The sequence below is a fragment of the Ambystoma mexicanum genome, chromosome 3q, assembly GCF_040938575.1.
Source record: "Ambystoma mexicanum isolate Mex_15411 chromosome 3q, UKY_AmexF1_1, whole genome shotgun sequence".
Taxonomy (NCBI): Eukaryota; Metazoa; Chordata; class Amphibia; order Caudata; family Ambystomatidae; genus Ambystoma; species Ambystoma mexicanum.
Genome location: NC_090926.1, coordinates 493,749,790 through 493,776,097, shown reverse-complemented (window position 1 = coordinate 493,776,097; position 26,308 = coordinate 493,749,790). Strand labels below are relative to the sequence as shown.

General features: G+C 47.0%; 1 protein-coding gene and 1 long non-coding RNA gene across 2 annotated transcripts in view; both read left to right on the top strand.

Annotated features, from left to right (window-relative positions):
* NUDCD2 (NudC domain containing 2) overlaps positions 1-26,308 on the top strand; it is a 316,419-nt gene that overhangs the window by 154,295 nt on the left and 135,816 nt on the right. The window contains exon 3 of the mRNA XM_069654281.1: positions 867-1,018. Within this exon, the coding sequence (XP_069510382.1) occupies positions 867-1,018 (152 nt within the window). The remainder of the gene's footprint in view (positions 1-866; positions 1,019-26,308) is intronic.
* LOC138581885 (uncharacterized) lies at positions 11,440-11,911 on the top strand. The gene is made up of 3 exons (XR_011304842.1): positions 11,440-11,518; positions 11,652-11,723; positions 11,832-11,911. It is a non-coding gene; the product is annotated as an uncharacterized lncRNA (long non-coding RNA).

Genomic DNA, 26,308 nt, shown 5'->3' with positions numbered 1-26,308 from the left:
CAGGTACGTGTGGTTTATGGAATGGCATTAAAAACTGCTCAAACTGAAACTACTTGGCAGACGGCACATCCAACAGTGCAAGACCAAGACTGCGCAGCACTTGCTTACTGCAGCCTTTCCAAATCAGATTGAAAAGCACACTTAACGGTATGAACGGTATACCGGTATAAACAATGTGACGGTTATTATTGTTCAATTAAGTGGGTCACGGTATCTTTAACGGTATACCGTAATACCGTTACATCCCTACTACCTACCTTTCCTTCCGGCACGCTGTGTCCTTGCGGCGCCAGTTCCCTTTCACTTCCGTGATCGGGAGCTGGCGCCGCAGGGTCTTTTTTTTATTTTTATTTTTTTACTTTTGATCGGGAGAGCTGCAGGGCTGTCCCCCGCTCACTATACTGTATAGTATAGTGAGCAGGGTGTTGCGGGGGACACCCCTGCAGCCCCCACTACCGACCCCACCAAAAGACCTAAACGCATACCACAAAAAGTGATGTGTTTTAGGTCTTTTGGTGGGGTCGTTAATTTGTTTTTGGTAATTTCTTACTAAGCGAAAAATATTGCTGCAAAATGCTTCTCTGTCGGCCAGAACTGTTGACCTTGATGGTGCTTGTTTAAAAGTTTTGCTTATGGCTCACAGCTTGACCTGCAAAACGACCCCATTGGCACCCAGGGCCAGTCCCTGACCGTGGTATGGGAAGCTAGCACTCTATGAAGGCTTAGACTTGTCTGTGATCCAGTGTGGTGGAGCATTATTAGAAAACGTAGGTCCTTGCAGAAGAGAGGAGTTTTGCTCCTTCTTAACAACATTCGTATCGATTATACCACAAAGGAATTGATGATTTTCTCTTTCTCTTTAATAGAAGACAGGAAACTGATCCGCATTGTGCTCATGAAGTCAAACCGGGATGCAGGAAATTGCTGGCCTTCTCTTTTGGAAAACGAATATGCAGCCGATCCCTGGGTTCAGGATGAGATGCAAAAAAAACTCACACTGGAGAGGTTTCAGAGAGAGGTTGGTGATCTGAATACAGCTCATATTTTAGTAATTGACACCGAGCATTAGTACACAACAAAGTCAGGGGTCACTTCTAAGCTCTGCTAAACAAGTCCCGCTGAAATCCACTTAAGATGAAGTGAGGAAGAAGTATTGGGCATTTACTTCATGCTAATATCATTTAAATGTGCCTCGTTCTTTCTAACCGCTTTATCAGAGCAGGCTGCCACTAGTTGGCAGCTATATGTGATGATGAATCTTCTGATTTTTCTGCCTTCTCCGAAAACTACACACTGAATCGAGCATCAGTCTAAATGTCTAGTTTAGTCCAGCTGAACGAGGATACTGACCAAAACAGCTTTCCTCCCCTGGTAGAGGGTGGTGAGTGCTATGCTCCGTTTTAAAAATTATGATGCAACAGTGATGAGTAGAATTTGAATGAGGAAAGTGTGTAATGTTCTGACAGACATTTTAAATAAAAAAAACTAAAAATGAAATACTTAGGAGAAGGGGAAGTAGAATGGCTGATTGTAATGGAGTTTGGTGGGAAAGGAAAAAGGACACTACTTTTCAAGAAAGTAGTTCTGGTGTAGTATGTTCCATTTAGGTATGTTTGCCACTGCAAATACTTCATTCGTATGGGAGACAGAAAAGCCATGTCTTTGTGTTTCTTCCTTGAAAGTAGCTTTTATCTTCAATGCTGGAAAGAACGAGCAGTATTAGGCATGTACTGTAAAGCTTCACACATCCATGCGTGATGTCACAAAGTGATGTGTGTACAAGCTCAGATCCCGGTGACCGAAGATGGTGCAGTTCTTTTTCTCACGGAAAGAGAAGTATCTGTGTTGTAGAACATTGACGGCCAATGCATGAAGCACAAACATAATTATTTATTGTTTAACCAAACTTTATTCACTGAACATTATTCGCATGTACAAACATCTTTACATTTATATGTAGCTTTGTATAACACAGTTTCAGTCAACATTTCCTACTGTACTAACTGCAACCACTCTCCACCCCCACCCTCCTAAACCAGTCTTCTGATGCAGCCCCTTCACACTTGTTACTTGCTCAGTCCTCTTCCTCTTCTAGTATCCTCAGCGCCCTCAGTCTCTTTGGAATGCACAGGTGCATCATGTCCTCGATCGCATAGGTTAGAAAGGATGACCAAACTTTGCTGAATTTCCTTAGCGACCCTCGTATTGTCGCCGTCATTTATTTCACATTCAAAGTGTCCCATATTGCGTAATACCATTGTATAAGAGATGGTGTCTCCCTCTGCTTCCATGGTTTCGCTATGCACAGCTTTGCGCCCATAATTAAGTTCGCCCATAGGATTATAGCACTGCCACTCAATCTTTGTTACCACCCTTGGGCAGAATGTTCAGGAGCACCGTCACTTCATCAGGCTCCATATCTACTCCTAGTTCCCAATCACGTTTGATTTTACCTCCTGCCAAAAGTGCTTAAGTTGCAGGCAGCCCCACCAGATGGGTTCCATCGTTCCCACTTCCCCACATCCCTTCCAGCATGTTGCCAACACTGAGGCGTACGTTTTATGGAGTCTCTCTGGGGTATAGTGCCATTGATGCAGCAGCTTTTATTGTAGTTCACACTGCTGTACTAAGGTGTGTAAGGAATGCCAGCCTTCTAAGGCTGTGTCCCATTCCCTGTCCGTGAGCGCCCTTCCCTGCATCATCTCCCATTTGCCCCTCAATATCCCCTCACCCCCCTCCTCCCCGCCAGACAAGATTCTATAGATCACTGAAATAAACCATCTGCTGCTCCCGGTGGAGACATTCGCTTTTCCCATTCGGTCTGTTCCCTTGTGGACCCTTCCCTCATTACGGGTGTCCCTGCCCAATGCCTTAATTGTTGGTAAGCGAATAGGTCCCCCTTCCTTAGACCTAGTTCCCTACAGCAGCTTTCAAATGACTTGAATTGGGTTCCTCGACCCATCTCTTAAACTTGCTGTAGTCCTTTCCTGGCGGGAAGGCAGGGTTTCCGAATTTGGGTGTTCGCGGCGAAGGCCCTGGCATCAATTTAAACCTCTTCTTTAGGTAATCTTATTGTCGCTGGAGGATAGCTCAGGGGCAATGTGCTCGCCTTGCAAGCAAGACGAAACGGAGCAACAAAGATTCGATCCCCGGGTCCGTGCTTAGAAATGTCTGGGTATTAAGTGCGTTATAAATAACCTATCATATCATAAGCCCAAATCGCCAGGGTGTTTCTCGTCATTGGGTTTCTCCTTAGCCCCTCTGACCTATCCCCCTTTGTCATCCCTGATATTTTCCAGAGATGCTCCCCTGCTACCGCCTGCTCCATGCTCACCCAGTGCTTTTGATTCCCTGCCTTCCCCCCATTCTACCATGACCCTCAATTGCGCCACCTGATGGTATTTCACTATGTTTCAGCAACCTACTCCTCCTTGGGTCTTATTCCTAAAAAGTATGTTCCTCCCTAGTCTCTGCTTTTTCCCACCCCAGATAAACCCGATAATGCTCTCCTAAATATCTTTTATCAACCTCCAAAGGGTGGATACAAGGGGTTCGCCTGAAAAAGGTATAGCGTGCGAGGGAGTACGTTCATTTCGACAGCGGCTATTCTTTCAAGACATGATATGTACATCCCTTTCCATCTTGCAAAGTCTGCTTTGATTTATTTCAACAGCGGTTGGTAATTTGCCACAACTATCTGGTTTATGGAAGCTGTAAGGTTCACCCCCAGGTATCTAACTGACCATGGATTCTTGTCTTCTAACTGTTTCCTCTCCCCCTCCCTGACTGAGAGGTTCAGGATCTCTGATTTTGTGAAGATCACTTTCAAACCGGACACTTCAGAGAACACCCTTATCTCCTCCATTATTGCTGGCAGTGAGGTCTCTGGCTTGGTGACCATCAAGTAATCAGCAAATTAGCCTATTTTTTGGTGTGCTTCTGCCCATCTCACCCACTGGATCACCCATTCTCCCTCATCCTCGGCGCGAAGGGCTCCATCACCACAGCAAAAAGCAGAGGGGAGAATTGGCACCTTTGTTCCTTTCCTTATTGAGAGGGGGCTGGTCAGTCTCCCATTCACGGTAACCGTGGCTTGGTGGTTTTGGTAATTTGCCTGTATCATTTTATTTTGATTTTCAAATAAGTACAAACATTCCAAATATTATCTCCCCCCCCCCCCGCAACATCCCAACAATGGATACGGTGTAGTCAATGTCGATGAATAAGTGTCCTGTATTGCACCTTTCCCCAGTTCAGCTTGTGTATTTAAATAACAGAAATGCTGCGCAAAAGTCTCTGTTTAAAGTACATTTGCTCTCTGTCCTTTGTATAGTCGTGCAGTGGCAACCAAATGTCCAAATACCTTGTGTAGGAGCCGTGGGCCAAGGCGGAAGTCTTTTCCATGGCCATCACCACCCATAGTCTCACCCACCACATGGCTATTATCGGGCACTGTTTGTTCTTCCAGTTATGAGCCAGAGTTATTCTAGCTGCATTTAACATGTGGGTAATGAGGTGGGCTTTTGGACCCGATTTAGGATAGCGTCCTTCGACCGCTTCCCCCAGTAGGATCACCAAAGGGTCGAATGGTAATTGTGTCCCAGTTATCTCCTTGATGTGACTGAGGATTTCTTTCCAATATGTTTTGGCCAGCAGGCCGGTCCACCACATATGTATGAAATCACCTGGTTGCCCACAGTCTCTCCAGCAGGTTATGGGATAGTCCGGGTTGATGGTGTGCATGCGTGCAGGTGTCCTGTACCATCATAAGCACATTTTGTATGCTGCTTCTTTAATGGAGGTGCACTTGGAGCATTTCACGGCTCTTTGCCAGATTTGACTCCAAGTGTCACTAGAGATCGGTCTCCCCACATCCGCCTCCCACCGCTGCATATAAACGAGCACTTCTTCAGTGTCTATTGTTCCCATTAAGCTGTACAGTTTTGACACCCCTTTCTTAGGATGGCCCTCTTTCATCGTAAGCTCTAGGCCCAGTGGTTCTCGGGTTGATTCTTCTCTGACTTTTCTATTAGTGATCCAATGCCTTAATTGGATATAGTGGAACCTCTCGGTCTCAGGAATATTAAATTTAGTCTTGCATTTCCCAAAAGTCAATGGCGTGCCTTCCTCGTAGAAATCTCCCATTGCTAGTGTTCTCTCATTCCCACCCCATTGTGCCCAAAAATCAGATCCCACTCCAGGAGTAAAGTCCGGGTTATGGGCTACTGGCGTTAGGGGTCCTCTACCAACTTTCACTCCCCTTTTTCGTAACGCTTTGTCCCAGTACCACAGGGAAGCTCTAGTGGACTCAAAGCGCCTTCCTTGTTTCAGTGTCGTTCAGGAAGGAAGGGAAGATTATCCAGGGGGGTTCTAGTTGCCTCTTTTTCAAGAGTGGCCCAGCACATCTGGGTATTTCTAAGTGACCACTGTAGCATTGGAGCCAGCTGCGCTGCACATAAGTATCTGCCGATTTCAGGGACCGCTAACCCTCCCAGCAATTGGGACCTAAACAAGACCTTTCTGGGGACTCGTGGTTTCTTTCTTTTCCAAATAAATGTAATTATTTCTTTTTATAGTTTTTGAATTGCTGGTGATGGGATACGCACTGGTAGGGCTCTTCCTACATAAAGGAACTTTGGGAGAAGGGACAACTTTACCGCTAATATTCTTGCCAACCATGACAACTCCTGAGCCTCCCAGTGTTTTAGATCTTCTGCTAGTTCTTTCAACTGGTCCGGGATGTTAGCCCCATATAGTTTCCCATATTTGGTGGTCAGTTGTATTCCCAGATATTTAACCGTATTCCGCTTCCACTTCAGTGGGTACCTATTTGCCCATTCTGTCACAAGCTCAGCACACTCAGTTATAGGGAGTGCACAGGACTTGTCATAATTAATATTAAACCCGGTGACCTTTGCAAACTCCATTAGGAGGTCGAATGCTTTGGGTAGCGAGTGCGTCGTATCTTTGAGGAACAGGAGAATGTCATCCGCATAAAGCGCAATTTTTTGAGGACCCACAGCGCCCACCTCTACCTCACGAATCTCTAGATCGTCGCAAATCTTTTGTGCCAACGGCTCCATGGCCATGGCGAATATTAAAGGTGATAGCGGGCACCCTTGTCTTGTGCCCTTTTGGATGGGAATATTATCTGTGAACCTGCCATTAACCATTAGTTGTGTGAATGGGTGAGCAAAGTTGGCCATTACCATGTGTATGAAAATCGGGCTACACCCGAACTTTTCAAGCGTCATCCGTAGATGCCCCCAGTGCAAGCTATCGAATGCACAAGAGGCATCCAAAGCCAAAACAGAAAACCGCTGTCCTGTTCTACGGCCCCAATCAATTTTATTTATAGCTCTGCGGATATTATCATGTGTATTTCGCCCATGTATAAAGCCTGCTTGGTCAGTATGGATTATCCCAGGTAGTACCGCCGCTAGTCTACGGGCTAGAATCGTCGAATAAATGTTTGCATCTCTGTTTAATAACGAAATGGGGCGATAGCTCGAGCAATCATTGGGGTCTCTGTTTGGTTTTAAGAGTAATATTGTGGTCGCTTGGCTCATATCCCCAGAAATCCTACCCGTATCGCGGATATAGTTAATCAGTTTCGTTAGAGGGCCTATAAGGGTGGTTCTGAATGTTTTATAGTATGTGTTGATAAGCCCATCTGGACCAGGTGTTTTATTCGTTTTCAATGCTTTTATTGCTTCTCCCACTTCTTCTTCCGTTATGGGGGCTTCTAAGATTTGTTTGTCTGAATCGCTGATTTGTGGTAGGGTTATCTGGTTCAGGAAAGCGGTTTGTTTATCCCTCCCCCAGGTTTTCCCGTTGTGAGTCCTTAGTGTAGTATGCGTGGAGCACTTCTTCTACTGCCTTCCCCCCCCTACCAAATCCCCCTCCGCATTCCAGAACTGAGTTATGTGATTCCGATACTTCCCCTGCTTCAATTTAGCAGCAAGGAAACGGTTCACTTTATCCCCTTTTGTATAAAAACTGTTTGGTTCGTACTAGAAGTGCGGCTTCATCCCGCTAGGTGGGTCTCTAGAGCCGCTCTAGCTTTCTTCAATGCCTTCCATGCTTTCTGCGACCTTTTGGTTTTGTATTCTGCTTCGGCCTCTGCCAATTGAAATTCCATGTCCCGCCGCACCCCCTCCCTTTTTTTAATGTAGTATGACGTGTGTGCCATAAATTCACCTCTAATGACAGCCTTGCTTGCATCCCAAATAGTATCCCAGTGAACCCCAGGAGTGAGATTTTCCTGGGACTAGTTCTTTAAGGAGCATTCAATGTCTGCTCTGAGGGCGAGATCTTTCAGAACTATTTAATTTAAGCGCCACGGTTTACGAGGCCGAAATTGTGGGCTCGTGGGTTCCAATTTTAACAGGACTGGGGCATGATCTGACGGGCACCTTACTCCACTCTCCAACCCCTTAACTTGTGGGATCAGTGAGTCCGAAATGAGCACCATGTCGATCCGGGAGTAGCTTTTGTGTACCGCAGAGTAATGGTTGTAAGCCTTTTCTTGTGGGTTGAAGAAGTGCCAGGATTCGATCAGGTGTAATTCCCTGATAAATTTAGCTAAAGCCTGTCTGAACATATGGTCAAGAGAGGTGGCATGTAGGGTCTTGTCCATCGCAGCGTCCATCACCCCGTTAAAATCTCCCCCAATTAATATCTGTCCTCTTCCCCCATTGTGCAATGATCGGGAGGATCTCCCTTAGAAAGCGATCTTGACCTTCGTTAGGGGCATAGATTGATACCAGCGTAACATGCTGCCCCATTCAATTTCCTCCCACCAACAAGTAGCGGCCTTCAGGGTCCCTTTTCAAATATTTTTTTCAAAGATAATCCCTTTAGCTATTAGGATGCCCACTCCTTGCTTTTTGGTACCGCTAGTGGTGAAAAATTGTGTGGGGAACGCCTTATGTCTCAATCTATGTTCATCAGCCTTGAGTAGGTGTGTCTCTTGCAACCAAACCACTGAGGCCTGCATGTCACTCAGTCTGGCTAATATCGATTTGCGCTTAATTGGAGAGTTAAGCCCCTGGACATTTAGTGTAACAAGTGTTAAATCAGCCATAACCATGCCTTGCACTTGCACTTCTGCTTCTGTTAAGATCCAGGAGTCCCTTCCCTTTTTGGAAAATACCTTGAACACATTGCAACACAGTCATACCTAAACCCAAACTTTCCCCTAAACGTGTAAACTCCCAAACTGAAATTCTTTTACAAACATTTAGTGGATTTAACACCACAAGGTACCGGGTGTAACTGTCCCCGGAAAAAGTGGGGTCTGGTTCCCCCCACCCCCTCGCCCCCCCTCTTATGTTGGTTCTTGTATGTTCTTTGTGTTGACAAGTCTTTTACGGGCACCGTCTTCAGTTCTCCTTTCCATATTTACGCCCTAATTTGTCAGAGCTCCTACGTGTAGCAACCCCATATCCGCTGATTTAGAGATAACACTTGAAGCTGAAGTTTACGCCTTTGCCTAGAATCTGTGGCATTGGTATTTTTGTTGCGGTCCTTTGGGCGGTGGCGTGCCGGTTTCCATTGCCCTTTCTCAGGCGAGCCCATTGTCTTTCTATCCCTAGATGGGGAACTATTCACGCCAGCATCGGGCCTAGTCTCTTTGTCCTCCATAAGTCTTTCCATTTCTTCATCCCAGGTGATCGTGTAACGTTGTCCTTCCCATTCAAATCGAAGACCAGTAGGGTACGCCCAGCGATAGCGAACGCCCACAGCCAGTTCGTCACAACTCCGTTGTTTCCTCTTGAGGAAGGTTGCTTGCGAGAGGTCCTGGTATATTTGGATGGTTGCTGATCTGAACTGTATAGGTTCTTTCTTCCTTGCGGAGTGCATAATGTTTTCTTTTTCTTGGAACAGGTGTACCCTTGTAAGAACATCCGGAGTAAGATTTTTGTCAATTTGGAACGTCGAGTAGATCCTATGTGTACAGTCTAGAACTATTTCTTTATCTTCTACGGTACTTAGGATATGTCGAAACAGGTCTATTATGTATTGCTGCAGCTCCGGGTCCGTCACCGATTTGGGAACCCCCCGAATCCGAATATTATTCCTTCGGGACCTGTTTTCGGCATCTTCCTGCCTATTTGGGACCCGTTCATCTGATGTTCAAGCTCTTGCACTCTTCTGCTTAGTTCCTCCTGTTCATGCCCTTGTTCGGCAGCCGCGGTTTCCACTTCATCTATCTTTCGCTCAGCTGCCATGACCCCTTTGTTGAGATCGGCTATAGATTTAGCCAAGTCTGCAGCGCTTTTTTTAATATCCTCCTTCAATTCTTGAAACAGCACCAGAAGGTCGGATTTCCGAATTGGTGGGTCTGTTGTATCAGTTAGTTCTTCTGATGAAGAGCAGTGTACCTGAGCTGTGGCTTGGATCTGGCTCCGCTTTTGTGATTCAGCCGCTTGTAACATCATTTTGATGTCCCCCGGTGCTCCTGCCTTGGCTTAGAGTAGCTTGTTTGGACATATTGGATCAGCGAGGTGGGGAGGGCTAGCGCGCGCCAAGCTGGGCCAGGCTGGACCCGCTACTGATGTAATTTTCATATCTGCTATATTGCTTAGGGAGGTTATCCTCGAAAAGCCATCAGCCAAGCCAAAAAGAGGGCCAGACATACACCAAGAGGAATCTGTCTGGCGACTAAACCCAAGATCTGGGGAGACTAGTATGTGTCACTACCTTCGGGCCCCTGAGCCAATTGATTAAAAAAACCATTAAGAAGAACTGGCACCTTGTAAAACATCCGGGCACATTACATAAATTACCCTGTTTCGCTTTTAAAAAGAAGAGAAATCTAAGGGATGCTCTAGTACACACCTATATAGAGCCAACTGCACAAGCATCAAATCGACTTTGGGATCTACCCCCTATAGTTGGCCACCATAAATGTGGTCACTGTGTAGCATGTCCCCTGACCCTACAAAAGAAATCTTTTGAGCACGACCAAGTGAAATGGACAATGAAAGACTTCACCAATTGTAACACCAAGGGCGTCATTTATATAATACAATGCCCCTGCAATCTTCTCTATGTGGGTAAAACCATACGTGCAGTCAAAATGCGCATTTCTGAACATCGTTCCTGTATCAGGAACAGGGTAGCTGACAAGCCCCTAGTAGACCATTTCACCAGCAAGAACCATAGTGACACTGACCTGAGATGGTTTATTCTCCAGAAGGTAAAACCAGCCAAACGCGGTGGAGACTTAAATAAAACACTAACACAGTTAGAACAACGCTGGGTTCATAAACTCAATACTGTACAGGCTGGTTTGAATATTTCAGTTGAGTGGAAGTCTTTCCTCTAACAGCATTTGGTGATTGATTTTATATAAAGACAAATGTGGCTAATGGAAGCTCCTGGCCCTTATCCATGTCAAGAAGGGAACAGATTGTGATAGGATGTTTTTGAGGGAGCAAGGGTTTAACCATTATGTTTTTGTCTGCTTTCACCATAAAAGCTATGTGATAGCTATCTGAATGGGGCCTTTGGTTTGTAGAAAAGTATGGCACATTACTCAAAAACCTCTGAATGTTCACTGTTTAGTACACAAACTATGTTAAAAATTTTGTTTCCCAGTTTTGCACACTGTATCAACCATGCGGTTACAACATTATATGTCCGTGATGTGGAGAAATGCTCGTTGTTGACCTTATAGGCCTTGTCAGATCATCCATAATTGTATGATGGAACAACCATCCATGACGACTGAAATTGGTCTGTTTTTTCACAATGTAGATATTCACCCACATTGAGCAATTTGTCTTTCAATATTGTCTTTCATCTGTAATAACTGTGTACTCTCGTGGGACCTATGAGAACACACTGACTTCCGAATTGTCAATATAGAAGTGATCACAGAAATGAATAAGCCCTTGTGTGACCTTTGCATCAATAAGGTATCTTGCATTTTGGGCCAGTTCTTGTGAGAAATACTCCTTAGAACACGTCTTGCGACACAAACAGTCCACCTTTCTTTTTTCCGCAATCAAATGCGTCTGGTTGCCATGGTAACAATTTGTCTACAACAGTCCCTAAATTACTTTTTTAGATTCACATGTTCAGGGACTACACCCTAAATAGCTTCACTTTATTCTTCTAACCCCCATTTGAACGTTTGCTTACGTTTTTATATCCATCGGACGGCTCGATTGTTTTCAATATGGCCGCCGTATAAAAGCCTATGGGGACCTAGCAACAGCGTTACCAACGCTTTCCAGCCAGGTCCCTGCAGATTTCTCACTGACTCAGCAGTCTGAGTAGCCTTCTGCACGCGAACGCGGCAGACGGACTGCCCACAGTGCAGCCGCTACAGGTAATGCCGTACAGCCTACGTCCGAGGCATACTCCTTTTCCGTGTAGTTTAATGGGAAATTTTTGTGCAAGCATTCATTGAATGCCTTATTCATTTTCAGCCTTACCGTGCTGTGCCCGTAATAGGAGACCCATTTTTGGACCAGGCTGATTTTGGCACAGATACCTCGAGTGAGAGGTAAGACATTATTTTTAATCTTTTGAAATCTACGATCCATTGATACGTCTTCATGTTTTGTGGAGACAATATTAGGGGAGTATGATTAGTCAGTACATAAAGACCCCCCTATTTTTTCTGTTTTTCACAACAGGACTACACAGAGATCAGCCCTTGAGGCTTTCTTATCTCTACAACAGTGCCTGTGAAATTAATGTACTCATAGGTAAGATGTGCGCTTGTGATATTTATTATCAACACCACATGTGATATATTCAGTTAAAATAATTTATGCTCAGATACCTCCTTGACTATAGTCTCCCTTCCCCTGCAGCACAGACATCATTCTGGACAGAACCCCGTTCTGATGAAGGCCGTGTAAAAAGATAAGGCACATCAAGCCCACCTAGAAACGGCTGAAACACCTTGGTGTAGACGCACCACTACCCTCAATTGCAGCACGTTGATGCTGTTCAACACAAGGAAAATGATATTGTGTCTCAAACTTGTCTGTGATTTTATAATGTCTATTTAAATTTGTACACTGTTATATGTGAAGTTTATGGCAAACTACAACTGAGGTTAATTTTGCTGTACACACACAATTTTGGCTGTTGTCCCAAAAAATGTTTGGGACTGTGTGTTGTTAATATTGCTGTCTGTGTTTCCTGGTTAATTACCGGGTGATGTCATTTTTCTTAAATTGTTCATCTATTTTTTGATTCACACTACTTTAGATATAAAACAAATGAGATTTGCCTCACTAATGCAGTAGTCAAGAGTGATTTTTTTTTCCTTTTCTATATGCAGAGGTTGATACGATTTGGGAGTCTCTGTATTCTGAGCAGAGTGTTTTTGGACCTATTCAATTGTATCCTTGTTTTCCGTTTAACCCTCCTGTGTAGAATAGGCTCCAAAACAGGAGCCCTATCTTTTGAATCCATTAGGGAGGTCCCCGCCTTTCCCTATATGCGGCTTGTAAGGGGTGCGGGACCTGCCAGGACCTGGATTCACCTATTCCTCTCCGGATGTGATAGATCACGTTGCTGGGTGCATCCACCTCCACTATTGGGCTGAACACTTCCTCAGTTGTGGTGCAGCCCGCGTGTGAGCTCCCATCAGAATTGTGGGCAAGGTCTACGGATCCGCCATAAGGACCCGACGTCTGCAATGGGCGCAAACAGTTGTGCCGGCGTACATGAGAGTTGATCTAGATACGCTCCACCAATGTGCAATGATTAGGGCTTCTAATGTCGTGCCTCTCCCTCCTGCACCCTTTCTCCTCCCCTGTTTTGCGCTAGCTCGAAGTTGTTCCCCCTTCCTCCACAGCCACCAAAGCTTGCACCCAGTTGGAGTGCAGGAGCACCTCCGTTCCGGAGACTTAACATTGCGGGGAAGAGATCAGAGCATACACAGTCAATGCGTGTTCTCACATGGCGGCGGTCCCCTTCCTTATGCCGTCTCCTCGTCGATGCGAGCAAGGGGCCTCCCTTCCCCCTCTCACAGGATGGGCCCGGGCGCGGGACAGGAAGGCTCCGCCGGCAACACGGGAGCCCGGCAGCTCCGCATCCATCCCCCGCAGCCCACCCGGGCCAGATGCGTCGGCTCCGTCCTCCTCCCAAGGGAGCCCGACGCCCCCGCCAGCCGGCGCCGGATCCACACTGCAGGGAGCACCCCTGGGCAGCCGCGCCGGGTCCTCTGGGGGCGGGCGCACCCGCCTTCTCACCGCGTCATAGGGCTCGCAGGTCTATGGAATCCAAAGCGGGTCTCCAGAGCGCATCGCCGCTCCAACGCCGGGGCTGCAACTTTGGCTTCGCTCCTCCCCGTCGGGGCTCCGGGCCCTCCTCTTCATTTGGGCTAGAGAGTGCGCTCATGTGGGGCAAAGCGGGGCCAACCGCCTTTCTTCAACGGCTGCCCGCTAATTTCCAGCGCCGGCCAGCCATCTTGGCAGGAGGATCGGAACGTCCAAATGAAGCGTTCCGATCTCGAACACGGTGGCACTATGTTACTTCGCCTTTTCCCCAGCAACGCCTCAGATGTTCAGCCACCGAAATCTCTGCTTGCAGCCAAAAACTGACAGTTTAAGGGGAGGTTAGGGGCCATAACAGGAAAGGGGTTACAGAGCCTACCTCGGAGCCTTCCACATGGGTCCTCGGCTGGCCACGCCCCCCACCTGTATCATTTTTTAAAACTGTGGCCCCACTCCCACCTTGCTGAGTGTTTGTTCCATGAAGGCCCAATTGACGCAGTTGAATGCCTTCTCAGTGTTTAGCGTTAATAAGCATGTAGGTGTGGCGTTACCTTTTCTTTAAGCCTTATTGATTATGTGTAGGCCCATTCTTTTATTGTCGATCCGGCACTGTATAAAACCTGTTTGGTCCTGCGCTATCAACTCGGGGAGAATCCCCTCTAACCTTGCCGCTACTACCAGTGTATAAAGTTGGGTATCTACATTAATAAGCGCTATTGAGCAATACGAAGAGCATGGCTGCAGGTTTTTCCTAGATTTCGGGCTGGGAGTAATATGTGCCTTGTTGATAGTTTCTGATATTTCCTCTTTCTCTCGAAAATCATTGAAGACCTCCGTAAAGGCTTTAGGAAGCAGTTCGCTAAATGTTATGTAAAATGCTGCTGCCAGCCCATCTTCCCCCAAGTTCTTGTTTGACTTTAGTCGTGTTATCGCCCTTTTCACCTCTTCCCATGTTATGGGTTCTTCTAGATAATCTTTTTGCTCGGGGGATAATCTTGGCCCTTCCCAATCCGCTAGGTGTGCTGTTTGCCCCTCCTCAGTTGGTTCCTCCCCACATAGGTCTGCATAAAATTATCTCACTAACGTGCGCTTGGCTTTCTCTGTTAGTCTTCCAGAGTGGTTATACACGCCTTCTGCTCTCTGGCATTATATGTTTTGCTAAGAGTGTCCCCACTTTATTACCGTGCTCGTAGAACCTTTGCTGTTCCTTAAGAGGACGCTCTCTACTGACCTATTGGTTAGCTGTTTAAGTTGCCTTCACGCATGCTTTATTTTCCTGGCTGCCTTATGTGTCCCCTTGTCTTTATGCATCCTCTCGAGTTCTTGAATTTCTCTTTCCAGCTCCCTCTCTGCCTCTCTCCTTACCTCCCGGCTTTGCTTAGATGCCCTTATGAAGTGTTCCTTGATGTGGCGGTTAAACGCATCCCATCTCTCCCCCAGGTTACTTCTTTCCCACCCTTCCACCTCTATAGACTTGCTTATCTCGTTCTCTATTTGTCGCCTCACCTCCTGATCCCCAAGTAGGTATTCTTCCAGTCTCCATCCTCTGCCCGTCCTCGTGTACTTCCTCCCTCACAGTCTAGCATGACTGGGGCATAGTCTGATATTATCATGATTCTCATAAGGGTCTTTCTGGTTGTTTGAACCACCCCCTGCGTTGCATGATGTAATCTATTCGGGAGTAGGTCCTATGGACCTGTGAGTAGAAAAAGTAATCCCTCTCCTGTGGATGGTGTGCCCTCCACACATCATGGATTCCCTCCTCTATAAGCCTTGCTCTCAGGCGCTTGGACATTATCCCTGTTGCATGCCCCCTTGGCCCGTCTGACTTGTCCAAGATCGGATCCGCTGTCAGATTGAAGTCTCCAGCCACTATCAGGTCCCCCTCCCCGAACTTAACCAGGTCCTCCAGAAAACTTTTGAAGAATCCTTTGTCCTTGGTTGGGGGCGTAAACTGACGCCCATATATGCATCTGACCCCACATCTTCCCTTTCACCAACACATACCTCCCCTCTGGGTGCCTCTTGACCTTAATCCCCTCTATCCATAGAGATTTGTGGAATAGGATTGCCACCCGTGCCCTCTTGGTTCCCGCTGCTGCATGATAAGTGGGTAGGCGTCCCTCATCCCCCTTCATCAGATGCGTCTCCTGAAGGCAGACTATTCCCACCCCCTCTGTTAATTTCCCGCAGGATTGTAGCCCGCTTGTTCGGGCTGTTCAGTCCCCTTACATGTCATGACTCTAACCTATGCATTCCTTCTTGGTAACGTGTACACTAAGTCACCCTGGTGCCAATTTTTACTTCTGATATACCGAGCTTTTGTCTTGTTGTACTTGGCTGTCCCCAGAACTGGTTTTACCTCCCCAACTCATGATAATCCCTGGCTCCATTTTCCAGGTTCTTGACAAAACCACCTTGCACGAACAGTGTGCGACATGCGCCCCTGCCCGTCGCATTCCCCATTTCTTACCCTGTACCAGGCCACACCCCAGTCCGTTAATCTTCCACCTTGAGTTTCACCCGGGTCGTATTGCCCATGTTTTCCTCAGCTTTTTCTTGCCCCACCACGGAGACCCAAGTCGTGCCTCCCCTGCAGTTTTACCTTGTTGGGTTTCCAGATTGTCCTCCACAGCTTCTCTCCGAGCCACCCCCAGAGCCTGCAGTCCTTCCTCGACCTGGCTGACAGTCTTTTCTTCGTTACCCATGAAGTCTTGTCAGAAAGAGGCACTGATATCTCATCTTCCTCTTATTCAGTACCTCTGTGAGTGGCTTAAACATGCGCCTTCTTGCCAGAGTGGATTGGGACAGATCATTGTATATCTGGATTTCACATCCTCTCACTCAGATCTTTCCTTTCGTCCTAGCCGCCCCCATGCGCTGCGCTTTGTCCTTATAATTATGCATTTTCACCAGTACATCCCTTGCTGCATGGGTCTGCTCTCCGGTTGCCCACCCTGTGCGCTCTTTCTTTCTCCATATTTCGTCCCTGTTCCCCCTCCATCAGGCTCTCAAACATCTCTAGGATACAGACTTCCAGGTCCGACCCCTCCAATCCCTCCCCCAGATCCGTAATCCGGATATGATCTCTTTGTGACCTATTTTGTATTTCCTTGCACTTCTCCAGGGCTCTTATCTTTTCCTCTGCCTCCTTTGTTTGCTGTGTCCATTCGTGGAGCTTTGTCTAGTTCGGTTAGGTGCCCCTCTAGCTCCATTACTCATTCCCCTAGGGAGTCATTGTCTCGGCTGTTGTTCGTAATGGCCTGGTGAGAGCTCCTCCTTTATACTGGCTTGCTCCGCTTTTTCTGTCTCTGTGAGCTCCCCTTTGAACTTTGCTGACGCTGCCAGCAGGTCCACCTTGGTGAGTGCCATTTCCCCGTAACTCTGCCCCTCTAGATTTCCAAAAGGAAGCTTTGTTTTGCGTTTTTCACTTTCAGGGATCCTCGTGTATTAGCACTCCTGATATGGTGGTCTTCTTTTTCAGTCCCATCTACTTTCGCCTACTCCCTCCTTCCTGACGCCATTGTCCGCTATTCTGGAATGCACCCTGCCGAAGTCTCTCCTTCCTTTCACATAACCACAGCGGGCCCCCTAAACCCCCAACCCCTGCTAGCTCCTCTCTCATCAGCTCCTTTGTTTCTCAGGGGATTTGCCCTAGTGTCTCTTGCCACTCTTCTATTTAGCCAGGCGCCCCCCGCCCCTCCTGAGTAGCCATGGGTGTTCCCCCTCTTGTGCAACAAGGACCTCCTATGTGCCTTGAAATGTCTCATCGCCTTGCTCTTAGGTTCATGAGGTCCTTCACGGCCCCCCAGGGCCCTGGTGAGCTGTCTTTTTCCCTCAGGTTCCTCCTGGTCCTAAACTGCTCCTTGCTCCGCCCCCCCCCTAGCTAGTGAGTGCTCCTTGTTGGGCTGCTCTTCATATCTTGCCCCCAGGGCTCCCCTTGACCTTTTTGTGTACTGACACTGTCTCTCTCGGGCCTCACTGTCGCAGTGAACACTCTCCTCTCTCCTATGAGCTGCTTGCTCTCTCTTGGGGGGGGGGGGGGTTTGGGGGGCTTGGGGGGGCGGGGTGGTGTGTGTGTGTGCGTGCGTCCGTCCGTCCGTCCGTTTGCAGCCTTGCTCCTCCGCAGCTCGCCTCTTACTCGCGTGCCTCCTCTGGCTTATGAGCACTCCTCCACTCCTCTGGCAGCCCTTTCACCTTCTGGCCCCTTCTCCTCATCTAAGGACCCGTGGTCGCTCCAGTCTCTGCTCTCTCCGGAGGCGGAGTGTCTCCCGCAGCATTTCACCACTCCGCTCCTCCTCTTATGGAGCGCTTACCTCTCTGTTCTACTCCGGTGCTTCTCTTTGGAGGACAACTCCCGGGTCAGTCAGCCTTCCCGGTCTCTCCTTGCGGCGTGCAGGAAGCTGCCACAGTAGCTGCCTTCAGCCCCCTGTCATGTGGAGCCGGGCACCACCCTGCTGCGCTCCTCCTCTCCCACACCTCCCGCTCTGCATCCACCAGCCCGGTCCGCCTCTGGTGTTCACATGCAGTTTCGGGACCCTTCACTTGCTGCTCCTGCTTTGCTTAGATAGCGCCTGCTGCTCCCATTTTATCAGTGGCTTCTTTTTAGCCTTGCATCTCGTAGGGGCACACCTGCTGTTCCTCTACGGATCTATCGGATGGCGCCCGCCATCTTTGCTACGGGCCCTCCGATGCTGCCGTATGTGCTTCTCGCCTTCTCCGTCTTCAGCACCAGTTATTTCATTCCCTCGCTCGTTTCCGAGCCTTCCTCAACACATCTCACGTTATTTCCTCTGGGCTGGAGTGTGTCCCGACACCAGGTTCTCCACTATTACATAAGGCAGGGACGGAGCCCGTTCGCCAACATGTCCGCGCAACCCACCATCTTGGCCACGCCTACAGAATTATTTTTTGATAGGATGAATTGCCTAACAGCTTGTAATATGGTTCTTTGACAAGTCATTGCAGAGTTTTCTAACTATCTCCTTTAGGATGAGAATCTGTTGGGGGAGAGTGAGGGGTGCAGTGGCTGATGCCATAATGGAATTGCTGGAGTTGAAAGCAAGCTACGCAGACACAAGGCCTCTATGGCATATGCCTAGTTTTGGGAATTCATAGAGCGGACTGGCTGCATTGCATTAGGCTGGTCATAGACGCACATGGGCATCATCCTCCATTCATGTTTGAAGCTCTTCCATTCCTCTAGAAAAAACCTTGGTGCCAAAACTGTGATTGATGTCTGCATTTTCTGAAGCCATCTAGATCAACCTCTCTGGCGAAGGTGGCAGGCACGCTCCTTTCGTGGCAGGCCTTTTGAAGCTTTCATGCACTCTGAGTACCAAGACCAGCAGTACATTTCTGGGTCCCAGTGCAAAAAACAATGAAAGGTATTGTTTCATTTTTTAAATGTTTTTATTTAAGTATATATGGCTAGTTTCAAGCCTTTTACACTATACATACAATTGTTACACCATACACAATGATGTAATAAACATTTTGCAAACATATAATACAAATTCATACTATTAATATCAAAATATCCATTGAAGGGGATAATTTCAAGAGTTTCTACCAGTCAGTTTATTTAACATAGTGGCTATCCGACATATTTTGTTCACAACCCGATGGTAGGTGACAAAATTTCTTTGTCAAAGGATTGATTATTCATTTTCGAGACTCCTTCAATATTCTTTATGCGTTCTCTTTTCCCTCCACCTCACATTCAACCATGCTCTCACCCTGCCACTCAACTCTGCCTAGAATATCTTGGGGGCAAAGGTCTGAAAACTGCTGCTGGGGGAGCAACAGAACAGGTTCACTTATTGGGTCTTGCAGGCCTTTCACTCAAGGTTGTCACAGTGGAGAAAACATGTCAGTGCATGTCTTTGTATCATAGTGATCCTCATACAGTTCAATTCAACCTTTGTCTCCCCACAGAGGTTAGAAATGGTCCCATTAACATACATTATCTCCTTTCTTCAGGGGAACAGGCTACGCATGGTTGATCTTCACAACACGTACCTGCATATTTCCATTTGGCCCCCTCTTTGGTAATTTCTCCAAGATATGACATCAGACCACGACTACCAGAGTTTGGTTCTCCCATTTGGTATCCATGCAGCCCAAGTGATGATATTGAAGGTTGACATTTGTCACCCATGTCCTTCATTGAAACTGGGTTCACAACTATCTGTATTTTAACGGCTGGCCAGTAAGATCATACAGTGAGTGTGGGGGCCTCATTGTCCTACGGAATGTTCTGCTCCTTGCCTTCACTGTTGAGTTTCCTATCTCCATGAGGAGGTCATCCTTATCCTCTCCAAAAGGATCACCTATATTGGCTTCTTGTGGTGCATGAATCGCTGAAATGCGTTAAAGCCATTTCGAATGGATTGTGTCCTCCCATGTATTCCTCATCTTAGATATTCTTATCTTCAGCTTTGCTACTTCGTAAGAAATGTTCTCCACCAGAGTGCGCTGTGCTCGAGTTTGTGTTGCTGATGTCCCTTGGAGGCTGCCGTTGAGCGTCGATGTCATCCGCAGTATAAAGGGCCCGAGCCGCGCCTGTTGGACTCAGTTACATTTTCCCCATAGCTTTCGCTTCATGTCACGGAAACAGTGCTTCAGTTCTTCGAACTATGTCTTCCTCATCAAATCCTTCCACGCCCAAGACTGGCTTTAAAAAATTCAGAAATGCGGGAAGATGATGTCAATCACCGACCCCCATCGGTTTTGCCTCTGGTGCTTGGGTCCGGACCATCGGGTTGACGAGTGCGGTTCCTGGCAAGCAATGATTAACAAAGCTCTCAAGGAACGAAGAGGTAAATTGGCGGTGGGGGAGGAATCCTGGAAGTCTTCTTTGAGGAAAAAAGAAAGACTCGGCTGAGTCGAGTGATAAATTGCGACACAAATCGAAGAAATTGATGTCGAGGAGTCGGTCTAGGAAGTCTTCTTAAAAATAAATCGAACACAAGGCGTCACCGATCTCCCTCTTCCTCTTCTTCGTCGTCCGATACACGGGTTATCACCTGCCCTTCAAAGCATGATTCCCCTAGAAAGTGGGAGGCTTTTAGAGCCTCGATTATGAGAATCTTTGAGAACGCGGCCGAGACCCCCTCGAAGAAATCTTGTGAGGACCATGCCCCAGCTCATTGTAAAAGTGACAGAGGGAGGTCAAAGACCAAACAGTCAAAATCCGACGAAAAACCATCGAGAGTGTCATCAAGGAAAACCTCTCCGACACCTCATTCAAAAAGTAAACCACGCCTACCAGTGCATAAACAGGAGGCAACACCCAACAAAATGGTGCCAAGTGTCCAACTGCCATTAAAGTCGATGTCAAAGGTTTCCTCAACGCCTCTGTCGAAGGCCTACTCGACACCAGTATCAAAGGCGTTGACAGTTCATGCGACGGCGCTTACATCGAGGGCTCCATCAACGCCTTTGTTGAAGTCCACACTAATTCCGGCACCCAAATCGACTCCTTTGTCGAAGCCAAGGTCAATGCCCATTAAATCACCAAGTAAAATGTATCATCCTGAGTCTAGACAGGATTTTTTTAAATCTGTCTTCCATTTTTGAAGAGCAATCCTCTGAAGAGGACATTTCTCGATTTGGGACAAAGGATGTTCCTGAGGAGTTAATTGATCCTCATTCTAAAATGGCTGACCTTTATGAGTGTCTACACACAGCAAGTGGTCTGTACACGTCTCCTGAGTTGGATTTTGAAAGATCTGACCCTGCTGATCGTGCAGACTCTGGAAATAGGAGACTTATGAATAAGGTGACAGAATTCATGTGGTGGAACAGAAATGTCCCTACTTACTAGCAGGATGACATGACTGACATTATCTCTAAAGGTCCTCAAAAGGATCCTGTCTTTCCCTTTCACATAGCTCTTCAAAAGAAAATGAAGGCTGAATTGGATCTGCTGTAAATGCGTAATTCACGAGCAAATACAGGCCCTCTTCTTCTAATCCTGAATACTTAACAAAACATATGTCACCTGAAAGTTTAGTGGGCCAGGCAGCCACATCCACTAGGCATTCAGCATACCCTACAATTCCCCAGATATGGATGACAAAAAGATTGATACATGGTCTTGCAAGATTTTGCCTTCAGAAATCATGGCATTAAAATCAACAAATGTGACTTGCACCCTTGCAAGATTCACATACACCATGTGGAATTGTATGACAGCGTCGGCTGAACACATTCCTGATGGCGAGGAGCGAAAAGGTTTTCTTCCGATTATGAAAGATGGAAAGGAGGCTGGACACTGCTGACAGCATCAGTAGGTCCATGGCATCTAGCACAGTGCTACACAGATTTGCGTGGCTGAGAAAGTCTAACTTCGCACCGGACGTGCAGGCCAGGCTACTTAATATGCCATTTGACGGCTGAGGTTGTTCGGCAGCAAGGCGGATGAAAGTTTAGAAAAGCTGCAGACCTCAAAAGCGGCAGCTATGTCTCTTAGCGCCTCTATAAGACAACCTCAACAACACTCCTACTCAGGCTTAGCATCCTGGAGGGGTCCTCCCTTTCGATTCTACTCCTCATTTGGGAGGGGAAGAGACAGGCTAGTCAGAGGACAGCAAAGAAAATGTTCTTGTGGAAGAGGAAAAAGTGCTAGATCAGCCCCAGCAGCAGCAACTGTCCCCTTAGGTGCTTCTGCAGCCGCCGCAAAGCCACTCTGAGGTCTCGACCCACAATACCCCGGTGGGAGGCAGGATCTCTCAGCATCTGAACGAATGGCAGGGCATTACGTCCGATGCTTGGGCACTTGTAACACTAGCCCAGCATTACTGTCTTCCCTTTCAAAAAAGACCTCCGGATCATCCACCGGGATACAACTGCCAAAATTCCAGATCCGCTCCTGTTGCAGGAGATTTTAACCCTGCTAGAGAAAGGTGCAATAGAACATGTACCTGTAGTGGAAAAGGAACAAGGGTTTGTATTCCCCATAATTTCTCCTAACAAAAAAGGACTGAGGATTGAGACCCATCTTGAACTTGAGGAACTTGAACAAGTTCCTCAGGAAGGACAAGTTCAAGATGGCCACACTTTCTCAGATCCTTCAGCCTCTTCAACTCAAAGACTCGTTAGTATCATTGGACCGTCAGGATGCTTACTTTCATGTGGAAATCCATCTCAGGCACAGGAAGTACCTGAGGTTTGCGATTGGCAATTCTCACTTTCAGTTTCGAGTACTGCCATTCGGGTTGACCTCCGCCTGAGGGTTTTCACCAAGCTGATGGCGGTAGTGGCAGCGAGTCTACGGAGAGGGGGGATTCAGGTCTACCCTTACCAGGGCGATTGGTTAATCAGGGCACGTTCACCTGAACATGACCTGCCACTTCTTACACAGACTGGGCTTCTCCCTCAATTACAAGAAGTCAAATATGATACCATTCCAAAGACTCCCAATTTATTGGAGCAGTCCTGGATACTTCCTCGGGCAAAGCCTCGCCTCCCGGGGTGAGAGCTCACCACATTCTGCAGATGGTAACAAAGTTCCAGAATTCCCAACATCTACCGGCCTTCGGTTTTCTAAGGTTGCTCGGTCTCATGGCATCCTGCATTTTTCTGGTGCCAGAGGCCAGATTGAGAAAGAGATCCTTACAATGGACCCTCAGGACTCAATGGTCCCAAATTTCAGGTAATATGTCAGATCTTTTGCAAGTTCCGGACAGAGTGGCGCAAGATCTTCTATGGTGGGCTTGCAAGGACAATCTCCTCAAAGGGAAATCTTTTTGGCAACCATGGGCGGAGATGACAGTAGTGACGGACACCTCACTCATGGGGTGGGGAGCCCACACCAACGATCTGACAATCAGCGGTCGTTGGTCTCCATCAGAGTCCAAACTACACTTCAGCATTTTGGAGCTGAGGGCAATCAAACTGGCGCTGAAGGCCTTTCTGCCCTCTACAGGAAAAGAATGTCCTGATAATGACGGACAGCACAGTGGCCATGTACTACCTCCACAAGAGAGGAGGCGTAGGATCACTACCACTTGCAGAGAGGCAATGCAGCTCTGGTTCTGGGCAATACAAGAAGGAATCTCTGTCTGCAATTCACCTAGCCGGAGAGCAGAACACTGTTAGTAGGCAAAACAGTCTCCCATGAGTGGGAACTAGCTCAGGAAGTCCTTCAAGAGATCTTCACCCTTTGGAGAACCCCTCAAGTGGATCTGTTCGCGACCAGAATCAACCGGAAGTGCGATCAGTACTGCTCAAGGGAATTTCCCCCAAGAGGAGCTCTAGGAGGAGCTAGAGGAGCATTCGTGGTGGGCTGGGAATTTCCACTCTGTACGCATTTCCCCCAATCCCTGTGATTCCGCACGTAATCCGAAGGTTGAGAAAGTTCAGGAAAACAATGATCTTATTTGCCCCGGATTGGGCCAGGAGAACGTGGTACCCGGGCCTCAATACGTCTTCCGCAAAGAGAGGATCTCCTCTCGCAAGAGGAAGGTCGGGTTCTCCATCCAGAGGTCAAAACACTCTGCCTTCACACATGGTTTCTGAGAGGCTGAGATATAAAGATTGGGACCTTCCAAATGACGTAATGGAGATTTTGCTTTCAGCCAGAAGGCCAGCAACAAAATCCTTGTACCGGTCTCGTTGGAACAAGTTCAGTAACTGGTGCAGGGGTAAGAATGTGGATTCATTCTTGGGTAATACTCCTACAGTACTTTCTTTCCTTTTACAATTGGCCAATTTGGGGCTCCAAGTTGGTACAATAAAAGGATACTTGGCAGCGCTATCTATTTTTAAGCGCTCCTCAGAAGAAGTGTCTTACTTCAAAATGCCCTTGATTATTCAGTTCCTGAAAGGGCTCACAAATGTGTACCCACCAACCCCTTTTCAGGTACCCGTCTGGGATTTAAATTTAGTTTTAAATTCCTTGCTTACATTCTTGCCCGTTAAGGCTCCTTACTGTAAAAACAATACTTCTAGTGGCAATTAGATCAGCCCGCTGGGTGAGTGAGTTGCAGGCGCTCTTTTGTAAACCTCCTCACACCATTTTTCATAAGGACAAGGTTACTCTTCGAGTCAAACCCTCTTTTTTGCCAAAGATAGTCTCTGACTTTCACCTGTCACAAAAAATCACTTTACCTTCCTTTTATCCTCCGCTTCATGCAAGTAAGGAGGAAGAAAGGTTACACAGATTGGACCCTAAAAGGGCTCTCAGTTTCTAGATCTCCAGATTGGCTAAATTTCGGCAATGCAATCAACTTTTTGTCGGATATACTGGACACAAATTGGGTGTAGCAGTAACCAAACAAACATTTTCCAGATGGATAATTTTGGCAATCACTGAATGCTATAGTTTGGCTGGAAAATATCCTCCAGATGGGCTGAGGGCTCATTCAACCAGGGGCATCGCACCTTCAACGGCTCTTCAGAGGGGTGTCCCTATGCAAGACATTTGTGCAGCGGCCACCGGGTCCTCTATGCACACTTTTGTGACGCATTATTCTCTAGATTCAACATCATCACAAGGGGGTCTCTTTGCCAAATATGTCATTCATACAGTCCATGATTATTACTTCTGGTACTCCCTCCTCCAAATTCATACTGCTTTGGGAGCCTATGTAAGATGAGGAATACGTGGGAGGACACAATCCATTCGAAGAACAAGTTACTTACCAACTATGACGTTCTTTCGATTGGATGTTCCTCCCACGTCTTCCTCATCAACCATCCCATCCTACCCTGCTGTACAGTTTACGTATTTTACACTCTATGTTCCTTGAGAGCTTACGGTCTAATGGGTACGCCTTATCAACTCATCAATTGAAAATATATGAAAAAACAGAACTGAAGCCAACGTGCGCGGCTCGAGGCCTTTTATACTGCGGATGATGTCGATGCTCGACTGCAGCCACTGAGGGACATCGGCAACGTAACCTCGAGCACAGTGCCTCTGGTGGAGAAAATCTGAAGATCCGAATATCTAAGATGAGGAATATGCGGGAGGAACATCCAATCAAAAGAACGTTACAGTTGGTAAGGAACTTGTTCTTCCCAGGCATATGTGCAACGAGAATGACCATAGGGTAGCGGTCTCAACCCTCTACCAGTGGGTTGTGGCCCCCGACTCCTCATATATCTGCGTGAAACCCTATGGTAGGCTCTGTACACTAAGTAATTAACTCGTGGATTGCTGGAGGCTTGCTGACCTCAGTTAGTCTTGTTAATTGTGGCACAGACAGTCAAGGAAGGGTCCCAGGTACAGGAATCTTTAGATGGGATTCTACTCCAGACCATGGGTCTCTGTATCAATAATAGTGGGCACTCTCCATATGGGTGGTTAGAGCTGTGCGAAGTTGCAGGATTTCACATTTGCATACTTCGAGTAGTTCACGGCAAATGTTGGCAAACATTTTCTCTGGCATCATTAAATGCCCACAAATTGAATTGTGTTGGCATGTAAGTACACATATGTGGTTATTCGTTCCCTACATACTGTCTTTCTGAACTCCCTTGCATAGGTGTAACCGATACACGTTTTGCTGGCATATTGCCATTCAACCAAGGAAATGGGTGCAGTGAAATATTCCTGAAAAAACTATTAGCTCAAATTTAGATCTCGCAAACCAATTACTTCCAGGGCAAAAAATTATTGCGACAAGTAGGCTACGCATTGTTACAATTCCTCTTTTTCTCCTGTGACTCCCCTTGGAATGATGTTTGACTCCATTCTCGTGACTGGAGGAATCTGGATGCAGCCTTTGGGTCTGCTGTGTGATCCTCACAATTTGTTCATATTAAAGCACAGGTAATTACGAATTACATGTATTAGAACTAATGATTTCATTTTGGTGAGCTTGATTTACATTTGTTTTGGTAGTGGCGTAAATGTTGCCAATGACATGAAAATACGGCTATGCGTTTTATTTCTGCAAAATATAGTTTCTATGCATGTTTTTTCTGCTAACTGTAATTTAGATTTGAGAAACAGCGTGTACCAGCAGGTCCTCAGAAAAACTGGCTGATTACCATCGTCCAAGATCAAAAAAAAAAAATGATTCAGCGAAATACACCATTCAAGGCACCAA